Source organism: Pongo pygmaeus, chromosome 23 (assembly GCF_028885625.2).
Source record: "Pongo pygmaeus isolate AG05252 chromosome 23, NHGRI_mPonPyg2-v2.0_pri, whole genome shotgun sequence".
In the NCBI taxonomy this organism is placed as follows: domain Eukaryota; kingdom Metazoa; phylum Chordata; class Mammalia; order Primates; family Hominidae; genus Pongo; species Pongo pygmaeus.
Window position 1 is genome coordinate 41,009,630 of NC_085931.1, and position 17,101 is coordinate 41,026,730.

Below are 17,101 nucleotides of genomic sequence, written 5' to 3' on the forward strand. Positions count from 1 at the left end.
CTCTTGGTAGACACTCCTTACATACTGAAGCAAAAGTCACAAATTCATATATCAGTCGCTCTCTTATCACATTCCTTTTATGGCACACTATTTCTTAAGGAAGACTATCTAATCATTTAAGAACAATGATTTAAGTTTGTTTACTATGTTATATATATATACACACATAAAATTTAGCAGGAAGCTATTCCTAGTATTGATACTTTTTATAGAACACTATGTGACATCTTACAGAAGCTTTGTGTTCCTCGGAGCTCTGGCTTAAGCAAAGCACAAAAGTATGGAAAAACATGGCAGTAGAATAGTAGATGAATAGCCACAATTCCACATAGCTAGACAGTAGAGTGCATGGGAGAGAATAAGGGAGTGTGGGCAGGGAGGAAGGGGTGCAAGATGAGGCAGGACAGCTAAACAAGAATAAGATTTTGACAGTTCTCAAATCCCACTCTAAGGTACTTAAACTCTATCCTGGATGAACACTGGCAGTATCGTGATAAGAGTTCTGTCCTTGAAAATTAATTCTGATGGCAATATGGAAGACAGGTTGAATAAAAGAATTGTTAGCAAAGAGATAAGGGGCTACTGCAGTAATCAAGGACAGAATTGAATATGTCCTCAGTCAAGCCAGTGGCAGTGAGAAAGGAGAAAATGGATTTGAGAACTCTTTTAGAGAGAATTAATAGAATTTAGTGGGGTACGAGGGAGAGAGAAGACAAAGATGAAGCTGCTTCTAGCCTGGATGACTGGAGTAGTGCTGATTCACTAGTCTGAGAATGAGACTTGGGATCAGGTTTTAGCCAGGGGTGGCAGAGATAAACTGAGTTTAAGGGATCTACGAAGTGGTTTAGGTGCAGATGTTCAGGAAATAAAAATATAGAACAGGGACTCAGAACAGAAATAGGGACCTGAATTCCTTTCTGTATAGGCTGTAGCTGAAGCTATGAAACTAGATGAGATTATTCAAGAAGACAGCTATAAAAGAGAAAAAGCCTGAAGACAGAATCCTGGTGGATAACCAATATTTAAAGAGCAGAACAACTGGAAAAAATAAAAGAGACTGAGACAGATATGTACGGATAGGTGAAAAAACAAAATAGTGTTATGGCACTTTGGAGAGGAAAAGAGAGTATGTGGGTAACAGTGTCAGATAATATAAAGAAGTTACATATTATGAGGAATGAGAAGAGGTCAACTATAGGATTGTACTTGGTGACTTTGGAGAGAATAGTGTAGAAAGGAAAGGAGGAAAATCCAGATTGCAGTGGGGTCCGAGGAGTGTATGAGAGGAAAGAAGATTATATAATCATAGTAAAACTCCAGTTTCATGGATCATTATGAAATAAATTGTTTTAGTCTTGAATTACTTGGGTAATTGTTTCTGCCTTTCTGCTCTGCCTTGCCTATGAAGATCTAATTTAATGTAATATTCAAAGCGCTGTTTCTTTTTGATTACCTTCAAAGATATAAAATTTGAAGTCCTGAGAAATCTTTTCATCATATCTATGGTAATGATGTGCTAAACTGAATATATTAAAGAATACTAATCTTTTTTCACCTCCATTGTTTTTCCAGGAAACAGTTTTCCCATCCCAAATCACTAATGAGCATGAGTCACTGAAAATGGTGAAGAAACTTTTTGCTACTTCCATCTCATGTATAACATACCTAAGGGGCCTGTTTCCAGAGAGCTCTTATGGAGAACGCCATTTGGATGGTAAAGTTAAACTAACTAGTCTCTTTGGCTGTTGTAGCCCCTTTCTCTATTTAGCAGGAATAAACCTTTCACATCTCACAAAGTGTGCTAATTCCAACTTAAGAGCCTGTTCTTCAAGACCAATTTGCTAATCCATTTTCCATTTTAATTTTACTGTGTGTAGAGATTTTACTTATAGGAATTACTAGTTCCTGGCTAGACGCCAGGTGACAGATGGAAGAAAAAAGAAATCTGTTTGGACAAGTCCAGTATAAAAGCAACAGCTAGATCAAAATCTATTTGAATGCTGTAGATTTCCACTATTTTGTGCCTCAATTGAATTTATTCTTTAAGGTACACTTTGGCATTGAGGAAGTTCAAAGGAACCAGGTGAAAAACTTTTCTCCCTGTTAACATATATAAAAATACTGGGAAAAAAAAAAGCCAAACTCACTTGTTGATTAACATGCATATTAAGATAATTATTATTCTAATCAGTTCTGGCCTTTTTCTCAATTGCCAGGTCTTCTACTTTCATTCCTTTTGTTTCAGTGCTCTTAGACTTATCATCTCATTGCCTTATATTACAAGCTGTTTCTGGCCCCTTTTTTTTCTTCTCTTATAAAAGCAAGTACCAGCCAGGCATGGTGGCTCATGCCTGTAATCCCAACACTTTGGGAGGCCGAGGTGAGTGGATCACCTGAGGTCAGGAGTTCAACACCAGCCTGGACAACATGGTGAAACACTGTCTCCACTAAAAATACAAAAATTAGTTGGGCATTATGCTGGGCGCCTGTAATCCCAGCTACTTGGGAGGCTGAGGCAGGAGAATCACTTGAACCCAGGAGACAGACATTGCAATGAGCCAAGATTGTGCCATTGCACTCCAGCCTGGGTGACAAGAGCAACACTTCATCTCAAAAAAACAAAAAACAAAAACCCAAGTACCTAGGACTCAAAAAGTTTTCAAAATCTTATTTGTTTAAAAAGCTGGATTGTGTATCGTGAAAATGGCCATACTGCCCAAAGTAAATTATAGATTCAATGTTATTCTCATCAAGCTACCATTGACTTTCTTCACAGAATTAGAAAAAACTACTTTAAATTTCATATGGAACCAAAAAGGAGCCCATATAGCCAAGACAATCCTAAGCAAAAAGAACAAAGCTGGAGGCATCATGCTACCTGACTTCAAACTATGCTACAAGGCTACAGTAACCAAAACAGCATGGTACTGCTACCAAAATAGATATATAGACCAATGGAACAGAACAGAGGCCTCAGAAATAACATCACACATCTACAACCATGTGATCTTTGAGAAACCTGACAAAAACAAGCATTGAGTAAAGGATTCCCTATTTAATAAATGGTGCTGGGAAAATTGGCTAGCCATACGCAGAAAACTGAAACTGGACCCCTTCCTTATACCTTATACAAAAATTAATGCAAGATGGATTAAAGACTTAAATGTAATACCTAAAACCATAAAAACCCTAGAAGAAAACCTAGGCAGTACCATTCAGGACATAGGCATGGGCAAAGACTTCATGACTAAAGCACCAAAAGCAATTGCAGCAAAAGCCAAAATAGACAAATGGGATCTAATTAAACTAAAGAGCTTCTGCACAGCAAAAGAAATTGTCATCAGAGTGAACAGGAAACATACAGAATGGGAGAAAATGTTTCCAATCTATCCATCTGACAAAGGTTTAATATCCAGAATCTACAAGGAACTTAAATTTACAAGAAAAAAAACAACCCCATCAAAAAGTGGGCAAAGGATATGAACAGACACTTCTCAAAAGAAGACATTTATGCAGCCAACAAACATATGAAAAAAAGCTCATCATCACTGGTCGTTAGAGAAATGCAAATCAAAACCACAATGAGATACCATCTCATGCCAGTTAGAACGGAAATCACTAAAAAGTCAGGAAACAACAGATGCTGGAGAGAATGTAGAGAAATAGGAATGCTTTTACACTGTTGGTGGGAGTGTAAATTAGTTCAACCATTGTGGAAGACAGTGTGGCAATTCCTCAAGGATATAGAACCAGAAATACCATTTGACCAAGCAATCCCATTACTGGGTATATACCCAAAGGATTATAAATCATTCTATTATAAAGACACATGCACACATAAGTTTATTGCAGCACTATTTACAATAGCAAAGACTTGGAACCTTCTCAAATGCCCATCAATGATAGACTGGATAAAGAAAATGTGGCACATATACATCATGGAAAACTATGCAGCCATGAAAAAGAATTAGTTCATGTCCTTTGTAGGAACATGGATGATGCTGGAAACCATCATTCTCAGCAAACTAACACAGGAACAGAAAACCAAACACTGCATGTTCTCACTCATAAGTGGGAGTTGAACAATGAGAACACATGGAAACAGGAAGGGGAACATCACACACTGGAGCCTGTCGGGGGGTAGGGGGCAAGGGAAGGAATAGCATTAGGACAAATACTTAATGCATGTGGGGCTTAAAACCTAGATGATGGGTTGATGGGTGCAGCAAACCACCATGGCACATGAACAAACCTGCACGTTCTGCACATGTATTCCAGAACTTAAAGTATTTAAAAAAAAAAAAAAGCTGGATTGTGAATCTTGTTGACTTGTCACTAAAATAGGAACTGTCATTTGGAAAATAAATATAGAGAGCTACAAGTTGCCTTGTAAGATGTTATTTTTCAAAATCTAATTTTAAATTTCTTACATCTGTATTTAGTGATACATTAGACTCATTTCAGTCTAATTCTCTTGGTTGGGCATGGTGGCTCAGGCTTGTAATCCAAAGTGTAACCATAACACTTTGAAAGGCAAGGTGGGCAGATTGCTTGAGCCTAGGAGTCCAAGACCAGCCTGAACAACACGGCGAAACCCTGTCTCTACAAAAAATACAAAAAATTAGCTGGCTGTGGTGGTGAGTGCCTGTAATTCCAGCTACTCTGGAGGCTGAGGTGGGCGGATCATCTGAGCCTGGGGGGTTAAGGCTACAGTGAGCCGTGATTGCACCACTGAATTCCAGCCTGGATGATACAGTGAGACTCTGTCTCAAAAAAAATTATCGTAAGCAATGTAAGAGCATCAATAAAATGCATGTGTGCTATAAGCACATAAACATGATATTTGCAATCATGACAACCTCATTTGTATTATGACATCTTTTGGTCTATGAGATACAAACTTGTAATAGTGAATGTGTTTATATCTAACATATATTTGCAGTTTCCCCTCTTGTCTAGAACATAGAATTGAGAAAGACATATTTTTGATAAAAAGCACATATTGTGTGCCAGTCACTACCCTAGGCAATGGCAATGATACCATTCCCTATAGCTTTATTTTTTGTGACAGTAATTGTGGAAGTTTTATGTCTCCCTTTCAATGTTTGTTCTTAAAGTAATATACGTCATAAAAATGATTAATACTCCTGTGTCACTCTCTTGTAATTTCTGAATGTTATATCAACATGGGATAATTTTCATATCCCTCAATAGAGATACAGGTAACATCAATTTTAGTATAGGAAAACAATATGAAAACGTGAAGTTGCTTATGCAAAATCACACATATATCAGTGATTGATCTTGGACTACTTTAAACCAAAACTCTATTTATTTTGAGAGGGAGTCTCATTTCATTGTCAGGGCTGGAGTGTGGCGGCATGATCATTACAGGATTACAGCTTCAACCTTCCAGGCTCAAGTGATCCTCCTGCCTCAGCTTCCTGAGTAGTTGGGACTATAGGCATGTGCCACTATGCCCAGATAATTTTTTTAATTATTTTTTTTAGAGGTGAGGTTTCACTAGGTTGCCCAGGCTGGTTTCAACATCCTAGGCTCAAGCAATCCTCCTGCCTCAGCCTCCCAAAGTGCTGGGATTACAGGTGTAAGCCACTATGCCCGGCCTAAACCCAAACTGTTAATATGATATTCCTATTCTTCTTAAGTATAAAAAGGTAGTTAGATTTCAGATAAAATAAATATTTGAGAATAATCCATGTGAAATTTTTTATTCCTTTCTTTTCATTGAGAGGGAGAGAAATAACAGGGAAATGACTGAGATTGAGGTGTATATTTTAAGTTGGTCACTGGAGATAGTCTTAATACTACCTCATACTTACTTAGAATTCTACAGAGGCAAAGAAGGGACAGGAATTGATTTTGGAGCCAACTCAGTTTTGCTACATTGTAGAAGGGGAAAACTCCTAACTGTAATTGAAATTGAGACTAAGCTACTTCTTAACATAGGATTTATTTTTAAAGTAGATGTTTAGAGATCCAAAATGTTTTTATAAGCTATAAAACTAAATAAATTACATAAATAAAATAGTTAAAGGAAATACCCTATTTAGCATGGACAATTTCAGTACAGCAGTCATTTAGTAGATAAAAATAGTCTGTGTTTCTGTTTTTGTAGACCTCAGTTTAAAAATCCTCCGAGAAGATAAAAAATGTCCTGGGTCACTGCATATTATCAGATGGTAAGTAATATAAATTCTATAAAAGTTGAACAACATTATTTTTATCATGGCTGAAATTACCCATAAGACTTTATTTAGTAAGATCATTTTTTAAAAAACCATTTCTTTCTTCTTTCCTACTTTCCCTCTTTCTTTTTTGTTTTTTTGATTTTTTTTTTTTTTTTTGAGATGGAGTCTCGTTCTGTCCCCCAGGCTGGAGTGCAGTGGCGTGATCTCGGCTCACTGCAACGTCTGCCTCCCAGGTTCAAGCAATTCTCCACCTCAGCCTCCCGGGTAGCTGGGACTACAGGTGCATGCCACCATGCTCAGCTAATTTTTGTATTTTTAGTAGAGACAGGGTTTCACCATGTTGGCCAGGATGGTCTCAATCTCTTGACCTCATGATCCAACCACCTTGGCCTCCCAAAGTGCTGGGACTACAGGCGTGAGCCACTGCCCTGGCCTACTTTCCCTCTTTCTTTTTAAAAATAATTTTCTAGGAATTTGTAAGAATTATTCAATATAATTTTAAGACACTGATTTTGCTTTGTTTTTGAAAGAAAATTGACTTGTATGAAAATAAAAACTGTGATAAAATATTAAATATATACACCTACTATGTACCCACAGAAATTTTAAAAATGGATAATTCATCATATGTGTGTCAGTATACTAAACATGGGATCCAAAAAAATTTGGTTCACTACCACAAAATTGCTCACTATTGATTATAAAGTTCTATCAACATATTAAAAGTTGCTGGAAGTTTAAAAAAATGATTAAATGGGAAAGGTAAGATGGTTATCAACTTAATGTACATCAAAGCAAAAAGCGCAAATGAATTCTGTACTTGGAATTTTTTTGGCTTTGCATGTGGTCCAATTGACATCAAACATTTATTTCTTGACAGGATTCAAGGTTGTTTTGATGCTTTGGAAAAGAGATACGTAAGAATGTTTTTAAACTTACACTGGAATCAAAGGCTTGTCTTTCATTCTTTAAAAAAAGAAATTAGACATTTATTTTGTTTTTGTGTTTAACAGTGTAAGTGTCTACATTTGCATCCATAAACTAATTTCTTGTTATCTTATGTCTTTATTGTCCTGTTGTTGTCTCCTTTGCATCAATTAGAAAGAAAACTCATTTTTCTCTTTTACATACTCATATTTTTTGACCACAGAGTTTCCTCTGAAGTCACTGGAAGAGATCCACAGGATGTGGGACAGGAGAGACAAGAATCTGGCATTTAGTGCATTGAACGTATTTAGAATAGTGATGATTCAATTTGCAGATATGAAAGGAAAAAATGGGCTTGAATAATTGGTTTTTATTCTGTCTTAGTTATTTTGGTAACTATATTTTGTTCATAAGTATAAACTATTTCCTTACAATAGCTAGTATTGTACCTCAAATTTAAAAAAAATACAGCTTAAATTTTAAGTGCATCTGATCTTTCATGCTGCCCAAGACAGCTATGAAGGGTGTACAAAATGGAGGCTCTAGTCCTAGTTGAAGAGACAAGATGTATATAAATGAAATTTCTTTTTCTTTTTTTTTCTGTGAAGCTTTTATTATGAGCAGAGGGCAGGGCAAGGCAGGGGGCTCAGTCCTTGGCAGCGGCTTTCCTTATGGTGGCCAGGACATTGTGCAGCTCCTCCTACTTCCTCTTGGTGTGGATGTGTGTTCCCACCTTTTTCTTGATGAACTTGAAGGCCCATTTGTCCTTGGAGACCTTGAGCTATTCCATGGGATGCTGCCCATACAGGGTGAAGCCACACACCTCTCAGATCATAACCCGCATGAACTTGGTGTGTTTGGTCAGGCACCTGCGATGGCAGCTGGGCCTGGGCTTGCTCACATTCTTGGTCACCTTGTGGCCCTTGTTGAGGCCCATGGCTGTAGGATAAAGCAGAGCCATGGCTGCTGCTCTCCAGTGACAGCCAAGGCCTGTAAGTATTTGAAATTTCTGCCACTGCTTTTCCCCATTTTCTCCATCTATGTCCTTTTTATTCCTCAATTCCTGTTCCTTTAAGAAATCTTGAGTTCAGGAAGCCTTACACTGGATTATTTAGCACATTCATACATTTCTATTTCCAGTGCACATTTGTTACTTATGATTTATTCAACACTGACCAGAGGGACCTAGGGATACAAAGATAAAGCAGAAGTGGGAAAGAGCTTGTAGACCATGGCAGAAGATAAGTGAATTCATATGCAGGGCTGATAATCAGCTGTTACATACTGACTCAGCTGTATCTGCTCTTAAAATATTGAAATATTTCTGTATTGAATGGTAAATAGCTACTTTTCTGAGACCTCATGTGGCTCCCCATCAATATCTTCCCCATCACCTTACAGTGTCTCTTTTGGGATCTCTCCAGAACACGCCAAAATCCAGTAACCAAAGGGTTAATATCTAGTCCAAGGGTTGCTTCCAGGAGGCCAGCTCTAGAGCCAAATTGGCATCCTTTCTGATTGGCCAGTATCTATGTCATATTGGGCTTTACATGTTTATTTATTAATTTTTTTGTGAGTGTGTGGCAGAGTCTTACTCTGTCACCCAGGCTGGAGTGCAGTGGCGCGAACTTGGCTCACTGCAACCTCCACCTCCCAGGTTCAAGCGATGCTCCTGCCTCAGACTCCTAAGTAGCTGAGATTACAGACATGCACCACCACACTCGGCTGATTTTTGTATTTTTAGTAAAGACGAGGTTTCACCATGTTGGCCAGACTTCTCTTGAACTCCTGATCTCAAGTGATCTGCCCAATGCAGCCTCCCAACATGCTGGGATTACAGACATGAACCATTGCACCCAGACTATATATTGATTTTTTATATCAATTTGATATTTTTATGTAAAAATATCAGAGATATTTCAATCACCCCTATAATGCTCATTAGAAAGTGATGCATGCCAAAAGAAAGATAATGATCATATGCAATAGGAAGTATGGGAAAGGAGGCACTATACCCTGTGAGAAACATGAGAGAAATCTTTTGAGAGAAAATAGCTTTTGAGCTTTGGAGGCCCTGAATATCTGGACAGATTGAGAGGGGGAGAAGGCCATCACTGTTATACTGAACAGTGCTCATTCATTCCCCTTCATCCATTCATTTAGCAGCATTTCCTGACTGTTCCTCATTGAGGGGCATTACAATCTAGTTAGAAGTTCAAGTTTTGGAGTCAGATGGTCTGAAGAATCCAGTTCTGTCACTTAACACCTGTGTGACCTTTGGCACGTAACCTACCTTTTGGTACCTTTGTTTCTTTGCATATAAGATGGGGATAATAATAGAATCCACTTGTTAAGGTTATTTGATAATTAAATGAGTTAATAATCTAAAGCAGTGGTTCGTTCTCAAACTTTAGCTTGCATCAGAATCACCTGGAGGACTTGTTAAAACACAGGTTGTCAAGCCTCACCTCAAAATTTCTGATGTAAGAATTTGCATTTCAGACAAATTACAAGTGATGCTCTTGACTGCTGGTCTAGGGACCATAATTTGAAAACCACTGATCTAAAATGTTTAGAACAATGCCTGGCACATAACAAATACTATGTATGTGTTAAACATTCATTCTTTATACATTGGCTATTTAATCTGTGCCAGACATTGTGCCTAAGCATTGGATGAGATAATAATGAGAGTAAAATGTGATTCCACTCCCAGGGAGGTCATGATATAATAGAGTCACTTCTTAAATAAAAAATTATAAGTATTACATGTACTAAAATAGCAGTATAATGTGCAAAGAGTATCTAGCTAGTTTGATAAATTTATTTTACTAAATGACTACCTGTATGACTGACTCAGTCAAAGTAACTTGTTTTGGAGAGATCAAAAGACAAAATTTTAGATAGATGACTTAGTTTCTTAAGTAAATAGTATTTATATTGTTTTCAGTTGTTAATCTTTTATAACTTTCCTCAGGTGATCTTGTAGCTGGTACAATATGTTTTAAAAGTAGTTTGAGGCCGAGCACAGTGGCTCACACCTGTAATCCCAGCACTTTGGGAGGCTGAGACGGGTAGATCTCTTGAACCCAGGAGTTTGAGACCAGCCTGGGCAACATGGTGACACCCTGTCTCTACTATAAATACAAAAAATTAGCTGAGTATGGTGGCTTGTGCCTATAATCCCAGCTACTCGAGAGGCTGAGGCAGGAGAATTGCTTGAACCTAGGAGGCAGAGGTTGCAGTGAGCTGAGACCATGCCACTGCACTCCAGCCTGGGTAACAGAGTGAAACTTCATCTCAAATAAATAAATAAATAAATAAATAAATAAATAAAAATAGTTTGAGTAAAATCAAATTTGAGTATCTAGAGATCTTGAAAGGTGTTCCCCTGTAAGAGCATGATTATTTCTAGTTATGAAATTTTGTGTGATTTTTTTTTTTTGAGACTGAGTCTCGCTCTATTGCCCAGGTTGGAGTGCAGTGGCATGATCTCGGCTGACTGCAACCTCTGCCTCCCAAGTTCAAGCGATTCTTCTGCCTCAGCCTCCCAAGTAGCTGGGACTACAGGCACGTGCCACCACGCCTTGCTAATTTTTGTATTTTTAAAGTAGAGATGGGGTTTCAATTTTGGGTGATTTTTATACTTATTTTGTACTTTATATTATGCTTGAATTCTTTAACATAAGTACATATCACTGTTGTAGATAATTATTGTAAAAAAAGAGACTATATTGTATATAGCTACCTAGCTTGTTTCCTTATTCCCATTCTCAATTCCTCACCATTCCAACCCACTGTCCACACTGCATACTTTCAGAAACCCAAGCCTGATCATGTCATTCTTTTGCCTAAAAATTTTCCACAGCTTTTAAAATAAAGTTCAGAGTCCTTCACATGGTCTGCAAGGCCTGTATGATCCCTATCTTCCTGTCCAGGGCATCACTGTCATTCCCATGTTCAAGCTACACAAACAATCTAGAACATGCCAAGCTCCTTTTACCTTTGCATATATTGTTCCTCTTGCCTGGAAACTTCTCTCCCCTGCCCCATACACCTTGCCTGGCTAACTCCAATTTATCTTTCAAGTCTCAGCTTAAATATTTACTTCCCTAGGGAGGCCCTCCCTGACACCCTCCTCCCTAGCCTAGATGGTGCCTTTATTTTATGTTCTCATAGCATCCCATGCTGCTTCTTCATAGCAATGAACACGATGTTAATGATGTAGCTATCTTTGCTATTTTTTTGTTGTTTAATGTTGTTCTCTCCTGCTAGTCTGAATGTTCCCTGAGATTGGGACCATGTCTAGTTTTTAATGAATGCATAAATAAATGAACTCAATTAATTAATGTATGAGTTTATATGCAGTAATCAAAATGGCCACACAGTGGCAGTAAAGTTTTAGTCCTTTGATATGAAATTATGGTTCTGAAATTTTTTTCTTTTCTTTTCTCTCTCTTTCCTTCTCTCGCTCTCTTTCCCTCCCTCCCTCCTTCTTTCCTTCCTTCCTTCCTTCCTTTCTTCCTTTCTTCCTTTTCTTCCTTTCTCTCTTTCTTTCCTTCCCTTCCCCCCCTCCCTCCCTCCTTCCTTCCTTCCTTCCTTTCTTCTTTTTTTTTTGGAGTCTCTGTTGCCCAGGCTGGAGTGCAGTGGTGTGGTCTTGGCTCACTGCAACCTCTGCCTCCCGGGTTCAAGTGATTCTCCTGCCTCAGCCTCCCGAGTAGCTGGGATTACAGGCTCCTGCCACTAAGCCTGGCTAATTTTTTGTATTTTTAGTAGAGACAGGGTTTCACTATGTCGGCCATGCTGGTCTTGAACTCCTGACCTTGTGATCCACTGGCCTCAGCCTCCCAAAGTGCTGGGATTACAGGCGTGAACCACCATGCCCAGCCCTCTCTTTCTTTCTTATAGGGTTTCAGTCTGTTGCTTAGGCTGGAGTGCATTGGCACAATCATGGCTCACTGCAGCCTCAACTTCCAGGCCTCAAACAATCCTCCTGCCTCAGCCTCCCAAGTAGCTAGGACCACAAGTGTGCACCACTATGCCTAGCTAATTATTTACTTTTTGTAGAGATGGCATCTTACCATGTTTCCCAGGCTGGCTTTGAACTCCTGGGTTCAAATGATCCGCCCACCTTGGGCTCCCAAAGTGCTGGGATTACAGGCAAGAATCACTGTGCCTGGCCTGAAATTTTCTGATTTGTATTCTAGTTTTTAAAAACAATTATCATTGGCTTGATTATATTTCTGTATCTATATGTTACTCTTTCAAGCAGATAATCTGTTCATAGTAGTGTATATGTAGAGAGGACAAGGACTTTATAGACATATGTTTTTACTTTAGTAGATTAGTTTCAAATGGGACACTTTTTGAGGTACTTGTTGCATATTTAATTATTTAGTAATAATGAATTATTTTGTATACCTTTTGCCTCTAGAACTAGAATATAACTTTTTGAGGGTAGGGATAGTTATCTTTTTTGTGTCCCTCTCCTCTCTAGCAGAGCCCTGTGTACATAATGGACTCTCACTTGAATGAGTGAATAGTTACTACAGTTGGCCCTCCATGTATCAGAGCATTCTACCTCCACAGATTCAACCAACTGGAAAATATTTAGAAAACATAACAGTACAACAATAAAAAATAACACAAAAAATACAGTGTGACAAGTATTTATATAGCAGTTACATGGTATTAAGTATTATAAGTAATCTAGAAATGATTTAAAATACAGTTGAACTCATTACACATTATGTACAGGTATCAAAATATCACATGTACCCCCAAAATATGTGCAACTATTATATTATCAATTTAAAAATGCTAGTCTTTCAGAAATGGAGAGAAAAGAAAAAATTATAGGAAAGAATCGGTTTTCAGATATCTAGGAAATTCCCCTTTATAATGCAAAAAAATTGCTACCAAATTGTGAGCATATACTTTTTTTTTTTTTTTTTTTTTTGAGATGGAATCTCGCTCTGTCACCCAGGCTGGAGTGCAATGGCATGATCTCAGCTCACTGCAACCTCTGCCTTCCATGTTCAAGCAATTCTCCTGTTTCAGCCTCCCAAGTAGCTGGGATTACAGGCACAAGCCACCATGCCTGGCTAATTTTTTGTGTTTTAGTAGAGACAGGGTTTCACCATGTTTCCCAGGCTGGTCCCAAACTCCTGAGCTCAGGCAGTCTACCCACCTTGGCCTCCCAAAGTGCTAGGATTACAGGCGTGAGCCACCGCACCTGGCCTCATATAATATACTTTTAGCATAAAATTAATTTTGACCTTCCTGGAAAAAAGTACAGTTGACCTTTGAACAACATGGGTTTGAGCTTCACAGGTCCACTTATACATGGATTATTTTCAATAAATACAGTTGGCCCTCTGTATCCGTGGCTTCCACATCTGCAACCAAAGGTGGATTGAAAATACAGGACGGGGCCAGGGCAGTGGTTCATGCCTGTAATCCCAGCACTTTGGGAGGCCGAGGCGGGTGGATCACAAGGTCAGGAGATCGAGACCATCCTGGCCAACATGGTGAAACCCCGTCTCTACTAAAAATACAAAAATTAGCTAGGCGTGGTGGCGCATGCGTGTAATCCCAGCTACTCAGGAGGCTGAGGCAGGAGAATCGCTTGAACCCACGAGGCGGAGGTTGCAGTGAGCCAAGATCACGCTACTGTACTCCAGCCTGGCGACAGAGCAAGACTCTGTCAAAAAAAAAAAAAAAAAAGAAAGAAAGAAAGAGAAAGAAAATACTACAGGCTGGGCACAGAGGCTCATACCTGTAATTCCAGCACTTTGGGAGGCCAAGACGAGAGGATCACTTGAGGTCAGGAGTTCACGACCAGGCTAGCCAACATGGCAAAACCCCATCTCTACTGAAAATACAAAAATTAGCTTGGCATTGTGGTGGGCACCTGTAATCCCAGCTACTCAGGAGGCTGAAGCAGGGGAATCCCTTGAACCTGGGAGGCAGATGTTGCAGTCAGCCGAGATCATGCCACAACACTCCAACCTGGGCAACAGAGTGAGACTCTGTCTCAAAAAAAAGAAAAAAGAAAATACAGTATTTGCAGATGTGAAACCCAGATATAGAGGGCTGACTTTTCATATACTCCCTGAGGTACTTGAGTACACATGGATTTTGGTATTCATAGGGAGTCCTGGAACTAATTCCTTCTCAGATAGTGAGGGATGACTATATCCTTTTTTTTCTGGCCTTCTGGATATTTTTTTCCTACCCAAATCTTTCGAACCTCTCTGAAATAATATTTTAATTAGTCTATTGAAAAGAATGATAATATAGGTGCAAGTATGTAATAATAATAGTTTTTTTTCTTTCTCTTGAAGCTACGTATGGCAGTACTGACAGTAAGTACACACTCATTTAAAGACCAAGCCTCTGTCTCTATTTCATTGTCTTTTGGCAAGTGAAACATTAAAACAGTACTCTCCCCCTTCCTCCCTGACTTTTTTTTAAATCTGTCGTGGAGTTAAAAACATAAGATCTGTCAGAAGTTTAATAAAAGATTATGAATTATATATTTCTTTGGTATAATACATGGGAAAATGTATAGGCTATACTATCTGCTTCATTTATTGGCTCTCAGGATTTTATTTTTTAGTTACTTTACAGACTCCAAATTTTTTGTTTTTGAAGTTTGGTAGACTCTTGAAATTTTGTATACCTCTGAGTTTAACATGTTATACATAGTTAAGAACAGGAAATGAGAAGATACCACTGAGAGTCTTAGATCTATGATTTATTGAACAAATTTTAAACCATAATGGATTATTTAGAATTTATTTGTAGCTCAGTCATGGTAATTATGAATGCTTCATTATTAATTTCCTTTTATTCAGTGTTCACAGAATATTCTAAAGACTCTACATTCACAAAATAAGCATATCCTATCTCTAGCTTAAATATATGTCTGTATTCAACTGTACTCAACTAATATGTGTGTACTCAACAAATTGAACTCTATATAAAAAATGTATTTCATGAAGAGTAATCTAGTAAATTCCAGAAATTAAATGCTGTTTATTTTCCCTTATACAGCTTTACACAAATCCCATGGGATCTGAGGTAAGAACACACACAAACATATAGGTGGGTAGTATATGTATATTATATTTTAAGATGTTTTTCTGAGTTGAGGCTATAGATTATGTTACTAGACTACCATAGGAGCAGAGGAACTAATAGTGGGCTCTTTCAGTATATTTTACTCTAAACTTGACCAATTTCTTCTTATGAGATTTTTCAAAAACTATGTAAGGGTATTGGGGAAAAAAGGCATTGAGAAGAACTGAGCCTATTCCCTAACCTGTTGGCATTAAGAGTCTCTTAATGCATAAATGTATAAAACCACATTTTTTTCTTAAAAATTTTTTAAATTTAATTTTTACGAACTTTTTTTCTGAGTCATGTAAAACCACATTTTATTATTTATTTAAACTGATTATGAATCTTTTCTGTGTATGGCCTTTTAGGAAAATAAATGAGATATGGCATAACTCTAATTTTCTTTTTTGCCAACTAAATTCTCCCCCTTTTCGTGTTTTTATAGATTTTCAGAGCTTTACCTCTTTACTTCTCTCTTTAGATTTCTTCCCTCTGTTTAGGGAATCCGACTCATCTTCAAGGCCAACTATGTTCAAATCTTATATGTAAACCTCTTTGGCTATTTGGTCTATACTAACTTCTTTCTTTAAATTCTTTTTCTAGCAGAACCCCACAATTTAGCACTCTCAATTGATTCATATTGATTACTTAATCTCCTCAACCAGATTGTGAATTCTTCTTTTCTTTTTTTTTAATTTTTAGATGGAGTGTCACTCTGTCACACAGGCTGGCTCTGCCTCCCAGGCTTCTAGCAATTCTCCTGCCTCAGCCTCCTGAGTAGCTGGTACTACCGGCATGCGCCACCATGCTCGGCTAATTTTTATATTTTTATATTTTTAATTTTTATATTTTTAGTAGAGATGGGGCTTCATCATGTTGGCCAGGCTTGTCTTGAACTCCTGACCTCAGTGATCTGCCTGCCTCCACCTCCCAAAGTGCTGGGATTACTGGCATGACCCACCATGTCTGGCCCAGATTGTGAATTCTTGAGAGCAAGAGTCTTGTCTCACAGTCTTGGACACATAATAGTTACTTGTGCCACTTTGAATGTGCTGTGGCACAGAAATGGAGGGAGAAACTTTCTGTTCTCTTCTCACTTTACTCTCTTTGTCTTTCTCCTAGCTTTCTTTCCTTTTTCTTTACTTTCAATTTTCCTTCTCTAAGCCTACATATTTAGCCTAACTGGTGCTATTCTAGACTAAATTATGCATTTTTAGCTCTTAATATTCTTTCTTTGCAAGATGACATGTAGCTGTTTAAGCAAGGGGTAAGAAAACTTTTACATACGGTAGGTAGCAATTCCTCAATGCCCAAACTAGTTCTATCTTTTATTTCTTTGTCTCTTGTTTCATTTCAAAATGCTTCCCCACAACACTGTAAGTTTGAAGGGAAGTTTCCCAAAATAAAACCTTCTGATAGTTACTAAATTGGTCATTTTCTTAGTGTAGTATTTATCATGTTTTCTTATGCATGAAAACTTCCTAGTTTCAAACCAGTGTTTTTTGGGGTTAGTGAAATGCTAAGCAAATTGAGTTTAATTACAAAAAAAGTATTACAGAGTGGGATGAAATGCAGGCATATATAATAATGAAGTTAGGAAACAAAAGCTTGTTATGTGGTAAGTTTTGAGCTATCATTTATGACCCAGGAAAAAATATTTTGAATGTTTACAGAGTGTTCCCCTTACGGGTAGGTAGTGATTCCTAAACTCTATGTGTTCATGGTATACTTTTTATTACTAAAAAATGCAGTAGCATATTGGGTAATACTAAAACACTCAAAAGAGCCCAAACAAATCAGTAATAATTACAATGCAACTACTACTGTGGTATAGCAATGTT

General features: G+C 37.9%; 1 protein-coding gene and 1 pseudogene across 6 annotated transcripts in view; one reads left to right on the top strand and one right to left on the bottom strand.

The window, feature by feature from the left end:
* The window catches only part of HORMAD2 (HORMA domain containing 2), a 95,582-nt gene that overhangs the window by 16,385 nt on the left and 62,096 nt on the right, over nucleotides 1–17,101 (top strand). For all 6 annotated transcript variants that reach the window (XM_054470284.2, XM_054470287.2, XM_054470285.2 and 3 more), the window contains 5 exons: nucleotides 1,573–1,714; nucleotides 6,137–6,200; nucleotides 7,090–7,126; nucleotides 14,483–14,503; nucleotides 15,195–15,221. In XM_054470284.2, the coding sequence (XP_054326259.1) occupies nucleotides 1,573–1,714; nucleotides 6,137–6,200; nucleotides 7,090–7,126; nucleotides 14,483–14,503; nucleotides 15,195–15,221 (291 nt within the window). The remainder of the gene's footprint in view (nucleotides 1–1,572; nucleotides 1,715–6,136; nucleotides 6,201–7,089; nucleotides 7,127–14,482; nucleotides 14,504–15,194; nucleotides 15,222–17,101) is intronic.
* Nucleotides 7,783–8,097, bottom strand: LOC129023637 (large ribosomal subunit protein eL36-like; annotated as a pseudogene).